The sequence below is a fragment of the Glycine soja genome, chromosome 16 (genome assembly GCF_004193775.1).
Source record: "Glycine soja cultivar W05 chromosome 16, ASM419377v2, whole genome shotgun sequence".
In the NCBI taxonomy this organism is placed as follows: domain Eukaryota; kingdom Viridiplantae; phylum Streptophyta; class Magnoliopsida; order Fabales; family Fabaceae; genus Glycine; species Glycine soja.
In genome coordinates, this window is record NC_041017.1 from 35,122,846 (window position 1) to 35,146,495 (window position 23,650).

At 30.6% G+C, this 23,650-nt stretch overlaps 2 protein-coding genes across 2 annotated transcripts; one reads left to right on the forward strand and one right to left on the reverse strand.

Annotated features, from left to right (window-relative positions):
* Positions 1–1,940: 1,940 nt before the first annotated feature.
* On the forward strand, positions 1,941–9,672 carry LOC114390170 (mitogen-activated protein kinase kinase kinase YODA-like). Its single transcript, XM_028350870.1, has 12 exons — positions 1,941–2,214; positions 2,990–3,751; positions 4,186–4,923; positions 5,041–5,128; positions 5,272–5,334; positions 5,583–5,743; positions 5,864–5,939; positions 6,371–6,430; positions 6,523–6,630; positions 6,799–7,050; positions 8,187–8,278; positions 8,387–9,672. Exons 2-12 carry the CDS (start codon positions 3,201–3,203, stop codon positions 8,892–8,894), a joined length of 2,697 nt encoding a protein of 898 aa, XP_028206671.1. The 5' UTR covers positions 1,941–2,214; positions 2,990–3,200; the 3' UTR covers positions 8,895–9,672.
* Positions 9,673–12,524: 2,852 nt separating this feature from the next.
* LOC114390017 (short-chain dehydrogenase TIC 32, chloroplastic-like) lies at positions 12,525–21,808 on the reverse strand. Its single transcript, XM_028350708.1, has 8 exons — positions 21,700–21,808; positions 18,620–18,848; positions 18,383–18,462; positions 17,615–17,768; positions 15,077–15,155; positions 13,874–13,961; positions 13,099–13,169; positions 12,525–12,683 (listed from the first exon to the last, which is right to left on the reverse strand). The coding sequence occupies exons 1-8, from the start codon at positions 21,806–21,808 to the stop codon at positions 12,525–12,527; spliced, it is 969 nt and encodes a 322-aa protein (XP_028206509.1).
* Between the last annotated feature and the right edge of the window lie 1,842 nt (positions 21,809–23,650).

Genomic DNA, 23,650 nt, shown 5'->3' on the forward strand with positions numbered 1-23,650 from the left:
TTTCATAGTTACATGTAATATGATGTTAATATTGGAGTAGAAAAGAGATGTGAAGCGTGGGAGGCTTCTTCCTTCAAATATTGCAACCTGCAATTATGCAGAACACAATCTGATTCAACACCATGCTAAGAATGATGCTAGACCTCATGTTTATTAGTAACTTATTTTATATTTTACTTGTGGGTTTAATACTGTGATAAGTTATGATATTGAGGCTAGACCTCATGTTTATTTACTTGAGATTACATTTTAAATCTTGTTATTATTGTGTTTTGGATTTGTAAGGCCTTTGGAAAGCCAAAATCTTATTTACGTTTTACTTTTACCTTTTTATGAGATATTTGAAATTTGAAGTATGCCATTTTTTTTAGACAAATTTGAAGCATGTGATGCCTTTTATCAAATAATTTTTTTTTGGAAAATCCTCTTTATTTATTTCACTATATCTTTTAAATAATAATGAATTCTTTTGGGGTTAAAGGGTGTCCCAAGAAACAAATGAGAATATTTTTTTTTGTTTCTATATACTTTCTTTGTTCCTTTTTAATTGTCAAATTTTTGAATTTTTTATATTTATTTATTGTTTGTAAAGTTCAAAACCACACCTATTACTCTTTGCTAATTATCCCTTTACTTTTTACTTAATTTTAAATTAATTTACACATATATTGTAGAATATAAATTAATGAAAAAAGTAAAATAAGAAACCCGTAATTATTTTATTAGAATAAGCTAATGTATTACATTTTTGGTTTCTATGTACAAACCTTGAAAGACAAACAAAAATAATCTTAAGTAGTATAAAAAATATATGATCACTTTTAAATGAATTAATTACTAATTATTTTTCATATCCTTATTTTATTGTGATTATGAAATAATCACTCATTTCTAACGAAACTGGATCCACTTATTAAACTAATATAAATTATGTTCATTGGTTGAAAAATTATACCATAAAATATATTACTCTAAGTAATTTTCATTAATTACAACTACCAGTCTACCACTTAAACTATTTAATTTTATGGTTATTTCTAAAATAAATTTTAAATTTATGATATTACTAATTAAAATTAATTATTTTATGGTCTCATGAATTAAATATTTGTTTATTATACTTAGAATCGAAGATAAGGAGGTTTAGAGTATGATTAAAAGCTTATAGGTCCCATAAAAAGTTTATAGATTATTTTCTTTTGTTTTTTTATTTTTTTATTCCCAACAGTTGAATAATTTAAATTTAAAATTAATTATTATAAATATTTTATATCCATTGTTTTGTAATTTTATTATAAAAAACTAATTACTTTAGTTAATCCAATATATATATCTAAATATAAAACTTATTTTACTCCATCAATTATATCTCTAATAAATTATTAAAATTATCTCTAAAAATAATTCAACCAATGCCATACTTATTATTTTACCATTAAACCTGTGCTAGTAACCTTCAAGGTAAGGTTCCATTCCATCATTCATTGTCTCTGTCTCTTGAGTAACTCAGGTTACAAATAACTATGTTCATGTTCATAAATATTTAATTTGGTATACATATTTTATTGAATAATTTTATCTTTAAATTATTTTTTAAATTTTAATTTTTTTTCTAATTTGCATTAATTTTTCATTACTTTTATATTATTAATTTTTTTTATTAACTATATTTAACTTTTATTTTTTATTATTTACAAAATTTAGAGACACACTAACACCCCTATTAAAAATAATGATAAAAAAGTGTAACCCAGTAATCTCTTCGGAAATAATCTCCAATACATTATTTGTAGTGTTGTGCCTTTGTAATAATTTTCCAACAGCAAAAAATGCAATAAACACAATGTAATAATTAGGTTCATAATTTTTAATTATTTTGTGTGCAATTTGTTAATTAAATAATTATTATTAACTATTAAGAATCATCGCTCAAGAGACCCTCTTTTTCGATGTCTTAGCACGGAGAAAAACACACACTCTCTCTCTCCTCCTTCCGTACGCGATCTTTTCACTATCTTCCAATTCCCAATTTTTCACCACACACCACTGCAAATCCTTCTCCATTTTTTCACATTTTGTTTCTGGGTTTTTTTTTTCCTTTTTGGGGTTCTGAGTGGTTCAGAAAAAAAAATCCCCCCCTTTTTTGCTTACTCTGATTTTAGCTAATATCACAGTGTGGGTTGAGCTCAGATTCACGGCTAGGAGCAATTCGAAGTAAGTTTTCACCTTTATTGCATTTGGGTTTGCTCTAATTTCAGTGAATGATGATCGAGTTGGTTGATTTGGCTGTTTTTCTGTGTTCAGTGTTATGTGTTGGTGGATGAGTGGATCTGTGTTTTGATGTGATTGTTTTTAACAATGGGGTGGTGGTTCCACTTGGGGTTAAGAGAAATTTTGGTTTAGTTAAAGGGTGTGCAGTTCAAAGTTTTTTTTTTTACTTTTTTAGTGGGGGTATTGGAGCACACTAAAAGTAATCCGTATATGGAGATTAGTTTGATTGGGAGATGGGTTTCTAATGTTTTGACTATCCGTGTACTAATTTTTATGTTTTTAATATTTTATATGCATTATTTTTCTTTTTTAGGTTAGAACTTAACAATTGGGATATATTAAACTTTGTTTCTGGAAGTTGCAAAATAAGGAATTTGAGCTGATGTGAAGGTTAGCTGATGGAATTGTTGATTTTTATTATTATTCTTGGTTAATACAAAGTCGTGATGGATCGGGTGTATGATGTTTCTCTTACCATGCACTGTTTGACAAACTTATGAAAAAGGTAGATAACTAGTTGTAGCGTAAACTAGCGAATTGTTGAATTGTTAGCTTATGCTATTATTGCATCTTTCTGCAATGTACCGTTTAGGATGGTATTGTCATAGGCTTACTGGTTAAGAATAGATGCTCATGTAGAAGAATGTGGATACAGTAAGGTTGTGACAAACACACATCTTGTTTAGCGGTTGAATATATGTGTTATTCTCTGTTGCAGGGTTTTAGCAGCCATTTCCAGTCACTAATTTCTGTCTCTGACTCTGAAGTACTGCTTTTGGAATTATTGGATTCTTCATTTGGTGAGGATTTTGGCAGGACCATAATGCTTATAGCTCCACCTACTGATGTGAAATGATAGATATTTCGAACTATTAATGGCATTCATTTAAGCAACTTGTTTGCCTCATTGCAATATACAAAGTACAACTATGCCTTCATGGTGGGGAAAATCATCATCAACCAAGAAGAAAGCAAATAAGGAAAGTTTTATTGATGCATTTCACCGAAAATTTAAAATCCCATCCGAAGGTAAACCAAGCGGTAGATCTGGAGGATCTCGTAGACATTGCGATGATTCAATTTCAGAGAAAGGGGCTCAGTCTCCTCCTGAATCAAGATCTCCTTCTCCTTCCAAGGTGGGAAGGTGTCAAAGCTTTGTTGAAAGGCCTCATGCTCAGCCACTACCACTTCCTGGCTTGCACCCATCAAATATAAGCCGAGCAGATTCCGAAATTAGTATACCATCATCTAGAAGAAGACATGGAAAGGGCTCCAAATCATCGTTGTTTCTTCCACTACCAAAACCAGCGTGCATGCGTGGTAGGTTGAACCCTGCTGAGTTGGATGGAGATTTGGTCACGGCTTCAGTCTCTAGTGAGAGCTCTGCTGATAGTGATGAACCAGTGGACTCTCACAATCGTAGTCCTCTGGCAACTGACTGTGAAACTGGGACTAGAACTGCTGCAGGCAGTCCCTCCAGGTATACTCTACAAGTATTCATGATAGTGTGCTTCAGGATTGCATATTTTGTTGTATATGCATGCCTAGGTTATCTATTGTTAGAGAATAGAGATGTAATTGTTTAATATAAAATCATTAATGTGCCTTCACCTAAAAGCTTAAGCTTTTGGGATAGTTGGTTCATGGCATGGTATCAAAGCCTCTCAGTTCAATACTTGCTGTTCCCATTCTTTAAAAAGTAAAATTTCAGCACATGGTAGGTGGACCAGTGCATTATCCACACTTTAAGTTCAATGGGCTCTTATCCAAGGGTGTGTATTAGAGATATAATGTGAAATCATTCATGTATCTTCACATAAATTTTAAGCTTTTGAGATAGTTGGTTCATGACATTTATGATTACTTGCAAATAATTTACTTTACTCATTTTTGGATGTTGGCCTTTTCATGAAGCTTGATGCAGAAGGATCAATCATCTACTGTTTCCCAAATAAACTCAAGGGAAGCCAAAAAACCGGCAAATATTCTGGGTAATCATATGTCTTCTACTTCACCAAAACGTAGGCCCTTAAGCAACCATGTTACAAATCTGCAGATTCCTCCTCATGGTGCCTTCTTCAGTGCGCCTGACAGTTCAAGATCAAGTCCATCAAGAAGTCCATTGAGAGCATTTGGTACCGAACAGGTGTTGAACTCTGCTTTTTGGGCCGGGAAGCCATATCCAGAGGTCAATTTTGGTGGATCTGGCCACTGCTCAAGTCCTGGTTCTGGTCACAATTCTGGGCATAATTCAATGGGAGGGGACATGTCAGGACAGTTATTTTGGCAACCTAGCAGGGGTAGCCCAGAATATTCCCCCGTACCTAGTCCCAGAATGACTAGCCCTGGTCCAAGCTCTAGAATTCAGAGTGGAGCTGTTACACCTATTCATCCAAGAGCTGGGGGAACACCCAATGAATCACAGACAGGAAGGATTGATGATGTAAAACCACAGAGTCATCGTTTGCCCCTTCCTCCCTTAGCAGTTACAAATACTTTGCCTTTCTCTCATTCAAATTCTGCAGCAACTTCTCCATCTATGCCAAGAAGTCCAGGAAGAGCAGATAATCCAATTAGCCCTGGATCACGTTGGAAAAAAGGAAAGCTGCTTGGCAGAGGCACATTTGGACATGTCTATGTTGGCTTTAATAAGTATGTGCTTTTGACCAGAAGTTCTTGATTATATTATGAAGAAATCTTTTTTCTACTTTTAAATCCATTAGTGTATGCATCTTATAAATTGTTTGGTTAAAATGTTGTTATGTGTAGGGAAAGTGGTGAAATGTGTGCTATGAAAGAGGTAACTCTTTTTTCAGATGATGCCAAATCTAAAGAGAGTGCTAAGCAATTAATGCAGGTAAATAGATTTCCTTTTTGACCTTTGAAATTTTTTTGTGGGACTGAATAGATTTCCTTTTTGACCTTTGTGCAATATGTCAGTATCTATTTCTGTTTCAAATTTGGTGTAGCTTTGAAAATCTAACTCCCAGATTCTGGCAGGAAATTACCTTGTTGAGCCGGTTACGACATCCAAATATTGTGCAGTATTATGGTTCTGAAACAGTAAGCTCTCCAATTCCTGTTTCTTTCTCAGTCTCCTGTTTACATTAGCTGTTTGTGAGTGATCATGGATTTATTTTGGGATTTATCTGCAGACTGCCAATTTCTAATGTTTGCATGATCAAATAGTTACAAGATTATTAGTTGCTAGTGGTTTACATTTTTACTTGTCATCATTATATTAGATACTTGTTTACAGTATTTGTCTTTTCAGTCTACTCATAGAAACTGCCAAATCATCCCTTAAACAGGTAGGCGACAAGCTTTACATATATCTGGAGTATGTTGCTGGAGGCTCCATATATAAACTTCTTCAAGAATATGGACAATTTGGTGAACTAGCTATTCGTAGTTATACTCAACAAATTTTGTCAGGACTTGCTTATTTACATGCTAAAAATACTGTCCACAGGTAGACAGAGTCACTTGTTCATTTTTAAAACTTTGAATTTTACTGCTTCCTCATAATGATTAATTTTTATACTTCAGAGTCCTGATATATATCTATCACTTAATTGCATTTCTTGTAAAGGGACATCAAAGGAGCAAATATACTGGTAGATACTAATGGCCGGGTTAAGTTGGCAGACTTTGGCATGGCAAAGCATGTAAGCTTGGAGATAAAAGTTATCCTTTTAATTTGCATTTAAGCTAATTGTAGGATATGAAAATTGGTTTCTGTTGCTTAGTGAAATTATGAATAAAGGTTTAAAAATAACTAATTCACTGACTCAAGGGAGTTGCTATTTCTAATTCAGTGGGGTTTATTCATGTTCCTTTCTCATTTTTTCTCTTCCCTTTTTGGAGGATATCTTTCGTGTCCCAACTCCTTCCAGTTTATCATGTATGACTTCAATTTGAAAAAAGATCACTATGAATCCAAAAGACAAATAACTACCTTCGGTTCTTTTGGTTTTATCGAGTTCATGAGATATTGTTTCCATGCATAATTGCCATATGATATCACATCTGTTTTAAATAATCATAAGATTGCATGATCTATCCTGTTTCCCCAAATATTAACTTGCATATTTTGCAGATAACAGGGCAATCATGTCCATTATCATTCAAGGGAAGCCCTTATTGGATGGCTCCTGAGGTTGTAATATTTTCTCTGTTAGTTTTGGTCCTTTATAGATTCAATTACATCTTGGTTTTGTGACTTTATAGCTTTGCTTTCTGATTTTTCAGGTTATAAAAAACTCTAATGGTTGCAACCTAGCTGTTGATATATGGAGCCTTGGATGCACAGTTTTGGAAATGGCTACAACTAAACCTCCTTGGAGTCAGTATGAAGGGGTTCGTAATTTATATCAATATATTGGAATTTGGAACTTGTTAGTTTTTTCTTGTTTCCTATTATTTTATGTAGTTTGTTCTTTTCATTTATAAAGTACTGATTCTATTTCTTGTATTAATTTATGCCTTGACATGATGTATTATTGTCTATGCATGTTAATGTAACAGGTTGCTGCCATGTTTAAGATTGGTAATAGCAAGGAACTCCCAACAATCCCAGATCATCTCTCCAGTGAAGGAAAGGATTTTGTTAGGAAATGCCTACAACGTAATCCACACAATCGCCCTTCAGCCAGTGAATTATTGGACCACCCTTTTGTAAAATGTGCTGCACCTTTAGAAAGACCTATTCTGGGTCCTGAGTCTCCTTCAGACCCAGCACCAGCAGTATCGGGGATCACACAAGGAGCGACAGCTTCGGTAGGAAGCTATTTCAAACATAAATCTTATAAAAAGTTTTTTGTGTCTTTCTATATTCTTAGTGTGAAGTGGGATAGCCTGTTTGTCATGCATTGAATATCTCATTCTTGTGTCAAATATTCTTAGTGTGAAGTAGGAAGCTTCTTTAGTGTGAAGTGGGATAGCCTGTTGTGTCATGCATGGCATATCTCATTCTTGTGTCAAATATTCTTAGTGTGAAGTAGGAAGCTCCTTTAGTGTGAAGTGGGATAGCCTGTGAAGCGGAATAAATTAGGAAGCCATCTGCTCTGCTACATGAAAATGTGATGAGAATTTTGTGAAATTCATGCATTCAAATTCCTTTTGATTGCTGAACCATTTTTCTGGCTATGTATTTTGTATTGACTATAAACATTAGACAATTCATTCTCTTGGAAATACAAACTTGAATAATTGAATCTATTGGAGACCATAATATTGGGGGACAAAGGCATGATATTTATTCTCATCCCTTGTCCATTTATGTTGCCATAGAAATTGATTTTACATATTTTTGTTAGGCAGCATGAACGATCAGATGGAATGGGCAGGGACAGTAGCTTGGACCAGATTCAATGTTGAGGGATTTAGAACAGATCAAACTTTCTAGGTTTAGAACCCCCTCAGCTCTGAAATCCACTGGATTATAAAGAAATTTCTAATATTTATTGATGAAAAATAATTTCTAAACCATTTTACAGATAGTGGCCTTTATATAGACATGATACAACTTTGTTGACTCTTCTAGGACTTCCCAATTCATATTGTAATTTACCATCATAATTACCTTTATTATCTAAATTAAGTTTTAATAAAATCCAAAAAACAAATTCCTAGAAAAAAAATACTGAAATATTCAAAATTAAACATCACTAAAAATATAATTGACCTTTCTTTGTCCTGCATCAATAAATTTTCTATTTTGATATCATGACCGGCTGTATAAAACTTATCTTTGAAGTTTTTTTTTTTTTTCCCCAGTATCTATCAGTTGTAAGATACTGGAAAATTTTGCCTGCATAATGGAATGATCTTTGAAGTTGGTTTTGTTTTATTGTTTCTCCTCTACCCTCTTATAATTATTGTGGAAATTTAATTCATCTGTGATAAATTTTCAGGGCATTGGGCAAGGAAGGAATCCGTCCAAGTTGGATTCAGATCGACTTTCTCTTCATTCTTCTAGGTTTTTGAAAACTAATCCCCATGCAAGGTTTCTTTCTCTCTCTCTCTCTCTCTCTGTCACACACACACACACACTGCACACACAAGGTTGCTGGCACTACCAATGGTGGTCTGAAATTAATTCATTTATCTCCAGTGAAATCCATATTCCAAGGAATATATCTTGCCCTGTTTCACCCATTGGAAGCCCACTTTTGAGGCCAAGATCACCACAACACATGAATGGGCGAATGTCTCCCTCTCCTATATCTAGCCCTCGGACTGCTTCTGGTGCATCCACGCCTCTTAATGGTGGTAGCGGTGCCATTCCATTTAGTAATCACTTAGTTTACATTCAAGAGGGTCTTGGAAACTTGCCAAAATCTTCAAATGGTGTCTACGTTAGTGGCCCTGCTCATCATGACTTGAATGTTGACATTTTTCGAGGAATGCAACAGACATCTCACATTACATCAGAACTGGTTCCAAGTGAAAGTGATGTTCTGGGGAAGCAGTTTGCACGGACTCCTCATAATGAGCCGTATGATGTTCAATCAGTCTTGGCTGACCGTGTTTGCCGGCAGCTGCTGGGGGATAATGTGAAAATTAACCAATGCCTTGATCTAAGTCCCAACTCTTTGCTCAGCCGGGCTAATGGTTTATGACATGGAGCATTTCCCTTGGCCCACTTTTTGAGCAAGTCTTTGATGTTTGTCAGAATGATCCATTTATTGTTCTATTTCTGAGGAAGTAATTGTAAAATAAGGAGCCAAAGCATAGGAGAATCGATGAAATAAATTTTGATCTAAGAATAGAGGAGCTGGGGCACTTAATTCCGTTCTGCATGGCTTCAGGCTCAGGCATTGTGGAGTTCAGAACCTTTAAGTTGAAGTACCAAACTAAGCCATACGATGAAACTTCCTGACATTTGATTTGTCTATATCAACTGAAGCAAATGCTCACTGGTTGCTAAAAGAGGAGCTTATGTTTGTATGTAGAATTTTCAAGATGCAGCATCAGTGCATGCTAAGTAGGGAGCTTGGATTTCTCTCTGGTACCTAAGATATGAGAATGATAGGATTAATGTTAATATTAACTCAAGGAATGACTTCTTCTAATCATATGTATGCAGTTCCTTCAGTTAAAGAATTTATGCAATGACAACTGTTTCTTTTAGAACATCATATAGATGCCAAAAAAAAAGTGAAATTGGTACAAAATTTAGCTTCTAGACTATTTTTTGGGAGGTGATGTTGCTGTACAGAATATGGGAGACTGTATTGTGATTCTGCATTTATTGATGAGAAGCCAAGGATTTGTGGAACCCATATATCTCTTGATTGCATGGTCAGATGTATTACTGTCATTATATACCCTTCTGCTGGATTTATTTTGTACATTATTATTTGAAGTAAAAAATTGAAGATATATGATTTGTGATCCTCTCGGTTTATGCAGTGCTTATCTGATGGGATCAACCTTTCTATTATTATTTTTCCTAGTGATTCATGCATGAGCTCAGTGCTTATAGGCACAATTAATCAAAAGGACACGATGTATTAAAATGAACATAAAGTCTTGTGAATTTTGTGTTGGAATTATTTTATTAGCTTGAACTTTTGATTGGTTTATCTATACATATTGTTTTGATGCAAGAATTTTTCCTATAAAATACTTTAAGGCTATTGGCAACTCCTCACTTAATTAGGTAGTTGGGACATTAAACAGTTTGCTGTGGCAGGTTGATCCCCAGAATATCCCTGCTGTACGTTAAGCCACTAACTATATTAGGATAATGGTGAGGGGGTTTAAATCTTTGTTATTCTTTGAAGGTTTAAATGTATTTAATTTCTAAAGATATGATTATTGTCTAAATAAAAACTTAAGTTGTTTAATTCCTTAAAATTATAAAATATTGGTCTTAATCTTCATAAAAGATTAAAATGATATCAATTCTGCTAAATGTGAGGATTAAAAATCTTTTTTTTTTTTTTATCAAAAAAATAAAACTGAACTCATTTTTATGGATCATAAACATATAAGTGTTAATGATGTATCTCAAACCATGCCAAATAATGTAATAAATACAATTTTCCTTTTCAATGAATTGCGATGTTCCATCACAAACCTCCATTTTCATGTGGATATAGATTTTAGTGTGTTGCAGCAAGCAATGATAAAATTAATTTTGATTAAAATTAATTTTAAAGTGTAATTTATATTTAGATGTATTTATTTTTAAAACAAGTTAATGCTAAAACTTAGTATAAATTTTGATCCGACAGAAAAATTATATAAAATTACTTCAACTCGATCAATTGCTTAATGTAAAATCAAAGATGAACTTTTACCTGAAATTACATTAATTAATTTTTCAACATGATTCTAGTAAGCCAACATGAAGCCATTCACAGTCATCTAACAGTATCAAGATACCAAAATCTTACATGACGTACCAAAAAGGATGATATGAACAACCTCGTTAGTGTAAACCAATACGTTCAGCAATATCATAACAGTAAAATCCCACGGACTAAAAGAATTTTAATCAATATTCTTAAGGCATTGGTTAAGAAAGAAACAAAAAGAATAATCTTTTTTTATTAAAATGTGTAAAATTACACTGCATATAACATTTCTTACGCTCATTTATGATTTTTCCAATAAATATTTTCTAAAAGATTAGCAAGATCCTATATATAAACATGGCACCATTAGTGGAAAAAATTGGCAAAAATTAAGGAAGTCATTTGTTAAAAAGGGTTTCAAGATTAATGTTAAAAATATCCCTCATAAAATGAAGATTCTTAATTGGAGAATCTGTAGAAATAGCCTTCCATCAAGACAAAAGTTGGGTGACCAAGGGAGAATGCATGCCCTATTTATTTTTCACTTTGCAATACGGGTATTAAAAATGAGTGGCACTTTTTTTCTTTTTTTTTTCCGTTGTGACTGATCATGCTGTCTTGGTCTGGATGGAATCTGGTTTTTAATTTGGCAATTAATCAGGAATGCTGAGTAAGGAGTTACAGAATGCATTTTCAGTTTGCTTGGCACTTTGCAAATTGATTTAAAGGAGAAATTTGCAACTATATTAATTATGGTGTCTTTAGAGAAGGAGAAATGAATAGCTGTTTGGGAGTATATATATATATATATATATATATATATATATATATATATATATATATATATATAAAGCCAATTCCTATCTCTATCCATGTGTCTGTTCGAGCTCTTTATGATTGGAAATATGCTCAAGGACGAATTAAAACATAATCCAAATACTAGGAGCGGACCTAATGCATGCTTGTTTGTGGAAGAAATTAACCTCAAGGCTACGTAGCATGCAATGCAATATTGACGCATTCTTTATTCATATGGCCTCTGTTGGAAGTTCAAACAACACAGAAATTAACCTCAAGTGCAGATTGAAGCTCATTAATGTCCAAAACTATTCAGTTAGTTTCATTGAAAGACAAACTAATCAAGTCGTTCATTGTTTAGTAAGGGAGTCTAGATTTTATGCAAATAATCATGTTTTTATTTTGAGTCCATCTTGTATGCATTCATACAATAATATGAGTTTCTTCCTTTTGACAAAAAAAATAAATAGATTGCCCAAACAATACCATTATCTAATTAACCATATATCAACACGAACTTAAAATACCATAAACTAATCTTACAAAATGTGAAAATTACACAAGGATTATTAAATTAAAAGGTTACGTGAGTACTTTTTCCCAATAAAATAAAAGCCTTTTCTTTTTATAAAACTTAAACAAATTATTTCGCCAACATAAAACATGGGCAAACATGGCTCATCATCACAACCTTTTTTCCTTGTTTCGACTATATTAATATGTCATAATATTTTGAATACCAACAAGATTTTGCAACAATATTTAAATATATACATGTAATTGACGTAAAAAAGTGTTAGAAACACATTTTTTCAAACGCTCTCACTAATAGGCTTACATTTATCGAAATTTATAAAATTAAGAAAGAAAAAATATTAAATATGATATAAGATTTACAAAATTTTTATTATTTTCAATAAATTTCAATCAATAAAAAGAAAATATATTTTAAAAAGTATGTCTGAAAATATGTTACTAATATTTCTCATAAAAGAAAATTTCATGCTTGTACTACAGGCACTAATTAAATTGTAAGCTTGAACAACACAACTCTCTTAAAAAAATTAGTAACACATAGATTAACAGTCATTATATCATTGGTATTTTTATTCAGTAATACAATTCGCATAGACAATTACCACATGTATTTTACTTGGTCAAATTTATGCTAAAATCCCACAACTTCTTGGCTAAATCCACGTCCCTTCCATGTGAGTATACTTCCGCAAGATTATTATCAGCAAAATGTTTGCCGTTGATTCCACTCACTTGGGGGTGCAAGGCTACATAACATGTTGTTGATGCTCCCTACATGTCAGGGTGTACAAAGTGAATATATACGGAAGATAAGGAGAATCACATGTTAAATATGAGTTTATTTTATTTTATTTTTATTTTACCTCTTTTCAGTCCTTTGGATTAAATAACAAAAGGAATTATCATGATATATGTATATGTGTAATTAAATATATTTTTTTTACCCACAATGTACCATTTCCCCCTCAATTTTACTCTATAGTTTTTGTTTTGTTTTTAATCCTTAAAAATTACAAAAATAATTATGATTTTAATCACCGGTAAGTGACCAAAGTTACTTTATTTTTGTTAAATATAAAGAATATATAGTTTTTTAAAGATAAAAGAAAAAACATCATATTTTTCACAACAAAAATATATTTAAATCTACTTATATTCATGAAATGTAGTGATTAATTTAACTTACTTGCTGCACATTTTTCGCCATAAGTCCCAGTATCTTCTCGACGCCAAATAGCCTTACAATTTTGACTAAACCTACATAAATCATATAAAGATATGCCCATAAAACTTGGTACATATCATTAATGTTGCAACTAAGTGATATAAACAGATATCACGATGGTTGATATTGCAATTAAGTAATATAAACTACAAAGGTTGCCTCTAGGTGATATCATGAAATAGTTTTTGAAAGATGCTTGAAGGAATAATGCTATCTACTAAGTTTGGTGAATTTATTATATAGAACAACCAATCCATTTAACACAATTATTTTTAAATAAAGATTTATGTACAAATGTATTCGGATAAACTTTTCTAAAATTATAGGAGAAGAAAATAAAATAAAATTTGAAATAAGCATTCCATAAACTAAAAGTAGTTCATGTATATAAACTGATTTTTAAGAGTTCTCTCACATTAACTTCTCCGAAAGCTTATTTTTAACTTATAAATAAACTAATTTAACTTATAGAGAAATTTATTTCATTTTTTTCTTATTTTCTTCTACTATAAATACAATTAGAAAAGTTTTTCTAAATAAACCCAAAATATAAGATTATAACTCCTAGCTGAGGAATTGAAGCTTATTGCATTGTAAGTACATTGAAACTTGTAGAAGATAATTCAAGATGGAGGGCTACGTAGAATAATTAAAGATTTAATAACTTAAATTACATTATTTACAAATATAATTTCATTATAGACCATATATTTATATAAATGTGCATGGTAATCACCAGTCAATAAACGATTATGAATGTGAATATTGGTGGACCTAGTGCCTCCTGGATGAACAGAATTAGCAGTAATATCTATTCCATCTTCCTGACAAAGATGCATTAAAGATTAAGAGATTATATATATATATATATATATATATATATATATATATATATATAACAAATTAATAAGGCAAAACTAAAAGACAATTTTTTCACATTAGCATAAAGAAGGAAGGTCACCATAATAAAGAGAAAAGAATGTGAAACAAGAGCTGTTTAGTTTGAGAAAACATTTTCTATTGTCATTTTTAATTACAAAAATGTCACATTAATATCTTTAAATTTGTATCTTTTTTTATATAGTTTCTTATACATTTTTTTTAAAAAAGGAAACAAAGTGAAAATAAAGTGGTATTTTTGTAATTAAAATTAAAACTATTTTTTATGCTGTCTCTAAAATAATTCAAATTTTCTGATGATTGTGATTGCTAGAAGTTTCAAGATTAACTATATGACAAGGAATACGTAGTTTAGGCATCTAGCTCCTAAATCCTAATTTGACTACAAACCCTACTCAAACCAAGGACTTGTAAAACTTGGTAGCTACTATAATAATTGTAAAATTTTGCTAAATAATTGTTTGCAATCATCTAGTAAAAAAGATTGGCAATGTCAATAAGTAATATTTTTTTTTTTTTGAAAGGTCAAATGAATTTCATAAATTAAGGAAGAAAATATAACTATTACATGAGTTGTGCTAAAGTTCAGTAATCAAATGTCAAGTACAAGAACCAAGGAACATAAACACTAGTAAAATTAGATTGCTAGAAAAAAGCAAATATATTCAAACTCATATATTGTACTTAATTTATGTTTATTCGCAATGAGTGGTTGTTTCAATTAGGTTTTAACCACTTATCTAGCCTACGCTAAATGGCCTTTACTAATTAAACATAGAAGTAGGTCATGCCATAATTTGGAAATATTTATTTAGAAGTACTAGTTCCTTAATTAAATAATGGAAGCATGATAGAGAAAGCAAAGAACAAATGTAAGATAAGGTATATCGACCTCTTAGTAATTAGCCAAAGGTAAGGTTTAGAAAAATCAACAGTGGTGGTAATGTTTATTATAATGGCCTTATGGTAAAAAAAAAAAGTCTAAAATTATTAACCAACTCATAACAATGAAATAATAAATTACTCGTTGTGGGGCAACCTTGAGACGCCTTGCCAGTTCATTGGCATGCAAAATATTAGCAAGCTTTGATTGTCCATATGCACACCAATTGTTGTAACTGTAAATAAGGAAGCAAATAAATTATGCAAAACAATTAGATTTTGCAGACGTGCTATAGTTCTTAATTGTGTATATGTAAAATAAAGATATTTTAAAAATGATAACCATCATAAAATGGGATCTTTTATGTTAAGTCATCAACAAAATATATTTAACAATAAAGTGGAAGTATATTCGATTTCATGAATAATATGATGTTGGAATTTCTAAGTTCTTAATCTTCTAGCTAGTCTTTTATACACAATATATACCGGAGAATAAAGAGACTCTTCTATTTTTTTATGATGAAATATGGAAAAAGAGCATCGTTTATATAACTTGAAGATGACAACCCTTTTATAAAGTACATAATATTTAATGAAAAGTAACGACTTTTGAACTTTTCTTATTTTTATTTTAGTACATCATAAAAATAAGACTTTTTGTGTCTCCCTGTTACAAAACTCATCATCTAATTAATGACAACAATTTCAGTGATAAAAAAATTCCTTATAAGATCATCTCAAAAGGAACAACTTATAATGTTTGATTAATTATATAAGTCTGGTCATTAAATAAATATCAAACAAAATTCCATTTTGCCTAAAAAAATTCCATTTAGGCCACATCTATCATTATTCAATCATGTAGACGCTAAAAAAAATGTCATCATTACTCTAATAATTTGAACACTATCCTCCATACATACACACATATATATATATATATATATATATATATATATATATATATATATATATATATATATATATAAAATAGGATGAAAGTGATCTTTGTTCAATGTATCATAAACAGGTAGTTTAAACTTAGAAAATTGTTCAGAAACAAGATAGTTTAAAATCCAAAAATTATTAATCAAATTAAAGAAAACTCAAGCAATCATAACAATTTTTTTAATGATTTGATAGAAAATGGATTTGATTGGTACCATTTGTTTAAAATAAAAGGGAGGTATAAAGATGATAACTAAATCTATGAAGAATGTGATGAAATTTGTGAGTTCCATATCTGTTCCCATAGTTTATATGCATAATTCTCTCTTAGAGAATATGAAATCTCTTCTAATGATTGGATGTTAAAAAAGAAAGCTATTCCTATAACTTAGAGTTAATATATAGCTTTTTTATATTAAGTTTTTATTCTCTTGAGAAATATAATAACTTTTAAACTTTTCCTTTTTTATATAGAAATATTACATCTACAAAATGTTTTCACAATTTATTATAAATAATTTTTCTCTGTTTCTCTATATCTCATTTCATCTCACATTCTCTGTTCTTTTCCTATTTGTCTCCCTTTGTTTATAATATATCTTGTGAATTTTTGTTGTATGAATAATACTATCTTTTTATTGATCCATAGTATAAAAATAGAAATAAGACTCTTCCTATTTACATATTAATTACAAAACCTGTATTGAATGGAATATAGTTAATTCTTAATACTTTATAAAAAACTTATAATGCATAATTGGTTATATATATATATATAAAATTTGTTAGTGCATCAGTAACTAATATCATAAATTCAATAACCCACTCAATTTTTTCTATAAGTTAATTTATGAATATTTATTGTACTTTATCATTTACTTTTTAAATAAAAAATAAAAAAATTATTTCTCTCTCTTATTCCACATGTTTTCTCTCCTCTCTCATTCTATAAGTTACAAAACTTTCTTTCTCTCTCCATGTTATTGATGGGATCCTCCATCTTTATCTCTTTCTCTCCATATCGGTTGGCATGGTGGTGGGAGAGGAGGTGTTGTAACATGATTTTCTGATGCATGAGAAAAAAAAAACCTTGAAAAAAATTTAATGTCGATCAACACGAGGGAGTGTAGTGCTAAAAAAAATCTATTATTTCATTTTTCTCCAACATTGTTTACTGGCCATGGCCACTCATCTTCTAGGTTACCCGTGATCCAACAAAGAAGCCTTATTAACTTTTTTAAAATAGGAAGTCAATGGTGGACATGTCTTTGATCAACGCATTTTTTAAAATAAAACATTCAATTAGTATAATAACCTTAAAATAAATTAATAAAATAAAAGATATGTTGGATTTTTTGTGTTAAAGATATCTAATACTAAATGCAACATACTTTTATATCCAAGTGCATCAGATCTTATCAATTATTTTTTGTATAGATACTTAATTTGACATTCTAATTATGAGTGATAGACCATTTCATACACATTATATTTATGTAAAACCTTATATTACATATATCTATAAATAATATCATAAACTAAAGTTTGACAATAATATTTATCATTTCAAGAGTTGAACAAAAATATTAGAGCCAAATTGTTAGTAAAAAAATTGAAGTCTCTAGCATAATTGTTCTTTTGATAAATTCTTAGAAGAGGGAGGCTTCATAAACATTTTTTCCATGAAAAAGAATATGGTAGAATAATTTACAATCATAGATATTATATTTGGTATATTTTTTACCTTGACTGGTCATTAATTTTGTCAAAAAGGATTCCTTCATGATATGTGAATCGATAACCAATTGATGAGACATTAACAATTCTTCCTTGTTTCTTACTTTCACTTGTTGTTTTCTTCATAGTATCCAACAACGCATTTGTTAAAAGAAAATGACCTGTGGAATTATGTTGTAGAAAAACTAAAAGATTAAAATTATTTTGACATTTTCTTGGCCTATGTTTTAATCTAAATAATAAAAGAAATATTTGACAATTTATGGAAAATCATTAGTGTAAATACTCTGCACATAATTATATGCAACAATTATTTATAACCTTTTCGCACGACTAAGATACATGCATGTACATGCACATGCGTGCACATACACATGTAAAAAGAAAGGTGTCACATGTGTATGTCTCTTCCTAAGACACACACAAACGGACACACATATGAATATGCGCATTACCTACTAAAGATACATCACATGCGTGTAGGTACAACATGTGTACAAATACACACATATAAAAGATAGGTTTTGCATAATTAAGCAACATACATGAGCATGCATGCATCACTAATAGAAAACACACAAATAGAGATTTTAGGTTTCTATGCTACTTCATGAGATGCACCACCCACACATATGCACACACATACCATGAATAAATATGTTTCACATGTGTATGCTACTACATAAGACACTCAAATCCATGAACAAATGCACACACCACCCAACCAAGACATACTTATAAAAAATTGTTATGGAATTAGATAGTTTCAACATACCTATGTAATTTATGGCAAATTGAAGTTCAATGTTATCCTTGGATAGTGCAAAAGGGGCAGCACAAATTCCTGCATTGTTTCTTTGAATTACAAAAAATAAAAAATTACACAACATTATAATTAAATTGTTTGTGAGAATGGTAGAGATAAGATGTGTGCACTTAAAGAGAGAGAGAGAGATGTACAATTATATTGAACACACATAAAAAATTGACAATGTAGCCCATGCATTCTTACATCAAAATATTCAATGAAAGACCATATGAATTGAACTTTGAAGCAAAATTCCGGATAGATGTCATAGAACTAAGATCTAGCTCCATGACATCAACTTTAGCTGTGGGAACCTCCTTAAGTATTGCTTCCTTAACAGTTTTTGCACCAATCATATCTATCACCCCCATAATCACATGGACATCACGCAAAGCAAGAACACGAGCAGTCTCAGCACCAAGACCACTCGATGCTCATGTCAATCAAATATAAGATGCAAGTTTGTAAAAACAAACGGAAAATTTTATAGAGTTTCATATTTGTTTAAAAGTGTGCAAGTATTAGGATAAAGTATAAGTATTTTTTTTAAGAGTTTGAAAACTTTGGGAATTAAAACAAATTAAAGTATAGTTAAGGTTAGTTATGGTTTCCTCTTTTTGCAATCAAGTAAAATGTAACACTGATGGGACGACTAAGGGCTCTCTTGGGGCAACTTACTATGGAGGAATATTAACAGAGAACTTTGTTGCCATTCTTGGATTCTTTGCTATGAATCTTGGTATCAATAATGTAATTTTGGGGAATTGGTTGATGCAGTGAAGGCCATTGATTTTGCTAATGAAAATGGATGGTTAAACTTGCGGCTAGAATGCAATTTCATGTTGGTCACTAAAGCTTTTCAGAATGATAGAAGATTAGTTCCTAGGAAAAATAGAAAAAAAGTAGAAGAAATGCATAGCTTTTACCAAACATATGAATCTTTTTGTCAGTCATATTTATCGTGAGGGCAATACTTATGAAAATAAGCTAGCCTCACATGGTACAACTTAGAATAGAGTGATCACTTGAGAAGTTTTCAAAGAGATTTTCTTGGAAAAGCACCTTCATGAGGACATTTAGAATCACAAGAAGACTGAGTTCTTGGAACTCAAGCATGGAAACATGATTGTGACCAACTATTTGGTCAACTTTGATGAACTACCCAAAGTGTGTTAAGTTTGTTAATCACTTGCCACATAAGATCATACAATCCATTAACTACCTGTAGATTCACTAGTTTCTTATACTATAAGAGTGTGGGCCCAATGAAGAAGATGTTTGGTGCTCAAAGTCATTGAAAGTCATTATAACATATTTTTTTAATTTATTATTCAAGTGATTTAATTAAATTATAAGAGAAATTAAATTTAGTTTAAGTACTTGAATGAATTAATTAATAAATTTGGTGATTTGATTTTATGTGTGTATGTGGCTAGTGAGTTTTAATATTTTGGGCTTAAGAGGATGGATTTTAGTTTATATTTGGAGGGACAGGTGTGTATAGTAAAGTTTATGTGTGAAAAAGGAGGAATTACAAGAGTCATAAACTCTTCTTCAACTCTAAAAAATCTTAAACGCAAACACAAAAGTTCTCATTCTATTCTCTTATTTCTCTTCAAGAAAACAAATTCTTTGAAGAATTGAGAACTTGGTTTTCTTGCTCAAAGGAGATCTTTTCCTTCTCTATTTAGTGTTCATTGGTTGTTCCTTTTTGTGATAAACACCCTTCCTTCCTCTTTTATATTCCATTTTCGTTTTTCACTAGGGCACCCACGAAGGTTTCATGGAAAAGACTTAGTTTTTAGTTTTGAATCTGACTTTGGGTTGATTTTGGGTATGGATAATGCCCTTATAGTTTGAATTGTTAGTGGAGTTGAAGAAAACTTCCTCCTTGGATCCAAAGTTCCCTCTTTTCTTCCTTTGTTTCATCTCAAAGCAAGTTCCTTGGGTTTTATAGATACGAAAAACTTTATCCTTTTCAATGCTTCGGTTGTTTTGAATTGGTTTCGAGGTTACTTAAAAATGAATCATGTTGTTAAAAATGGAAGTTTGAGCATTTGAGGTTTTAAGTTTTAAAATTTAGGTTGTTGATCATTTGATGAATATTGATTTTTTGTTGTTTAAGTATTTGGAATTGATGGAAAAAAGTTTGAGTTTGTTTTGGGATGATTTGGAAGCCAAGAAAGACAATTCTACAGAAATTTTGAAATTCTAGAAAATTTGCATCTAGTGACCATTTTCACGTCCAATGTCCAGTGAACATTTTCATGTCCAATTTCCAATGACTATTTTTGCATCCAGCGTCCAATGTCACGACTAATAACCATTTTGAGTCCAGTGATCAGTTTTTGAGTCCAATGATCAGTTTTGATATAAATGTGATTAATGTTTGTTTTCCTTGCATAAATGAACTATTTTGAGATCTTAAGGAATTATGATAATATGATATACGGTTGAGATGATGTTATTTTATTATTAGAGTTAACTTTATGTTGAGATAATGAGATTCACATTCAAATGAGTTTTTAGTGAGTTGTTTGCATGAATGTCTTGCTATACTTATTGAACTATATGTGGTCATGAGTGCGATAAATGAATGAAAGGTGAATCTATGATGCTATAACTTCTTATGGTGTTGAGGTTGGTGAATGAATTTGTGATGACATTTGATATTGATTTGAATGATCATAACATATATGCATTGATGAATGACATTGCATGAGAGTAAGCACGTTGGAGTTGCTAAGAAGACCCTTAACCTAGTGTTAGAGATTGTCATGGTGACTAACGTTGAATAGACCTATAAAATGGATAGGTGAACAAATCCCTAGATAGATTAAGGTCTTTGCAAGTCTTATCTAGATAAGTTACTACCTACGCTTATCTATTTTCAATAAAACCATACTTCTTCTATAGGGTTAATTCAAGTCTTTTCGAATGGTCAGATCATAAAATGTGACTATGTTAAAGGATGCATTAGGGTTAATCATTCAAAAGGTGAAATCTTTCATAAGTAAAGAGTTAGCAAGACATAACATGATAGTTAGACATGTTTATTGATAAGTGTGACTTGAGAATGATGTATTAATACATGACTGTTAAAAAAATGAAGAATTTCTATACCTCTTTTAACATACTAATGTTATATATTTTTTTATATGTTGTTTTCTTTCAAAATGAGATTACCCTTAGGTTAGAATATGGGTTGAATAGGTGACCTATAATATATATATATATCACCTTTAGAAAAGAAAAACATTGAGAAAGACAAAGAAAAAAGTGACCTGTAACAATAGCAGTGAGACCACTTCCATCGATTCCATGAGTAACTTCCTTGGCAGTAGAATATGATGAAAACCCAGAAGCTCCTATTCTGCTGAATGGCCACCCCATCGTTTGTTTGTTCTTTTCTTTTCTTTTTCTGTGTTCTTCCAACTCAGTTTTTTTGTCTAGTAATAGACTGCAAGAAATCTAGTATTATATAATCAGTGGCTTATCTGGACCACGTTGAATCTTGATATACAACCCCACATCATTTTGACTTAACACTAGGTTGTTATAGTTTTAATTATTTTTCGTTTGTGAGGATAGTTTTTGATATATACTTATTTTTTAAAATCAATATACATAATTAAGTAATTAAAAATGTTAAATTAAAATAGATTATGTAATTATTAAAATTTTAAAAATTATCATTCTTTGTTGAAAATACTTGATTTAAATCTTAAGTAGTATAATTTAAAAAGATAAAGACATGCACTTATTAAATTTTCTTTTAAAATTATTGAAGCTAAATTTTAATTTCTCCAATCCCCCCGCAAAAAAAAAAGGATCATATTAGCGATTAAGATTTAGCAGGTGGAATGAAATTTCAGAGGTTCCTATCTAGGTCATACAAATTGATAATTCATATCATAATAAAAAATTAATGTGATGAGAAACTTTTGTTTGTTCTATTTCTGTATTTCCCTTCAATATTCCAGTTATTTTGTGAGACACGATATAATGCTTGGGGCAGTGCTGGAGCTTGAAACAAAAAATTGGGAGTCAAAAATAAGATTGGAATGAAAAAAATATTCATAGATTTTTCATTTTATAATCTCATCTAAATTTTTTTAATATTTTTTTAAAAAAATCTTAAAATAACTTATCATGCAATAATTTTTTACTAATTAAGTTATTCAACCCATCATATCAATATCAAGTAAAGATAATTATATTTTTAAAAAGTTAAGTGCGAGAATCTAAGAACTAAGAAGAAAAAAAAAGAATAAATCATCAATTTCATATATAAAGTATTACTTTCTCTTTTAAATAATCACTAAAGTAAACCCTTAAGGATTAGAAATCATACTAAATCATTAAATATTAAATATTCACATATGAACTAAATTAATGAATATTCATCATCATTGATTATATGACTCATTTAATTTTTATTTTTCATTCTCTTATAAAATATCTCTTTCATTATATATGTCCATCAATCTTGACATCACAAAAGGAACCTCAAACCCACACATGCATGATCATGAAAGTTCTTGAGTCACTCATCCATGATCTCACACATCATTAATAATGGACGTACTTAACTCATCCTAATAATTAAGCATTTACTCATCATTCACCAGGACTAACGAACCAACCCCACACAGACCCATGTCCTGTACCTAAACATTAAATCTTTCACCATATCTTCCTTCAAATCAAGATTGGCATTTCTCTTGGTCCAGCAAAACACACCTATACATGAATAATTTTTCAAAAGTTTGGGGAGGTCATGGCTTCGCTGCTCCCCAAGTGGCTCCGCCCATAACTGCTGACATCAAATGTGATAAATTACTTTTAGAGTGCATTTAGATATTGGATTTTAACTAAGGAAATTAATTTATTAAAGAATTTGAATTTTTAATCTAAAATTTATTGTTTGAATGTTTTTTTTTGAAGAATTTAAAAATTTGAAATTTTAAAACAGAATTTTAAATAATTAAAAATTAAAAATTTTAATTTCCTTGTGAGAAATTAAAATTCTCTTCTTATATTCTTTTTCAAGAAACACCCTCTGAGCTCGTGTAACATCAATCAGGTGTGAGTGTAGAGAAATACGTATAACTAGCACATCAACCACATGTTCTCTCTTTTTTTCATTCATTTTTTTCACCCTCATAATTTTAATTTTTTTTATCCAAACACAAAATTTTAAAAATAAAACAATTTCAATTGAAATATTTGAAA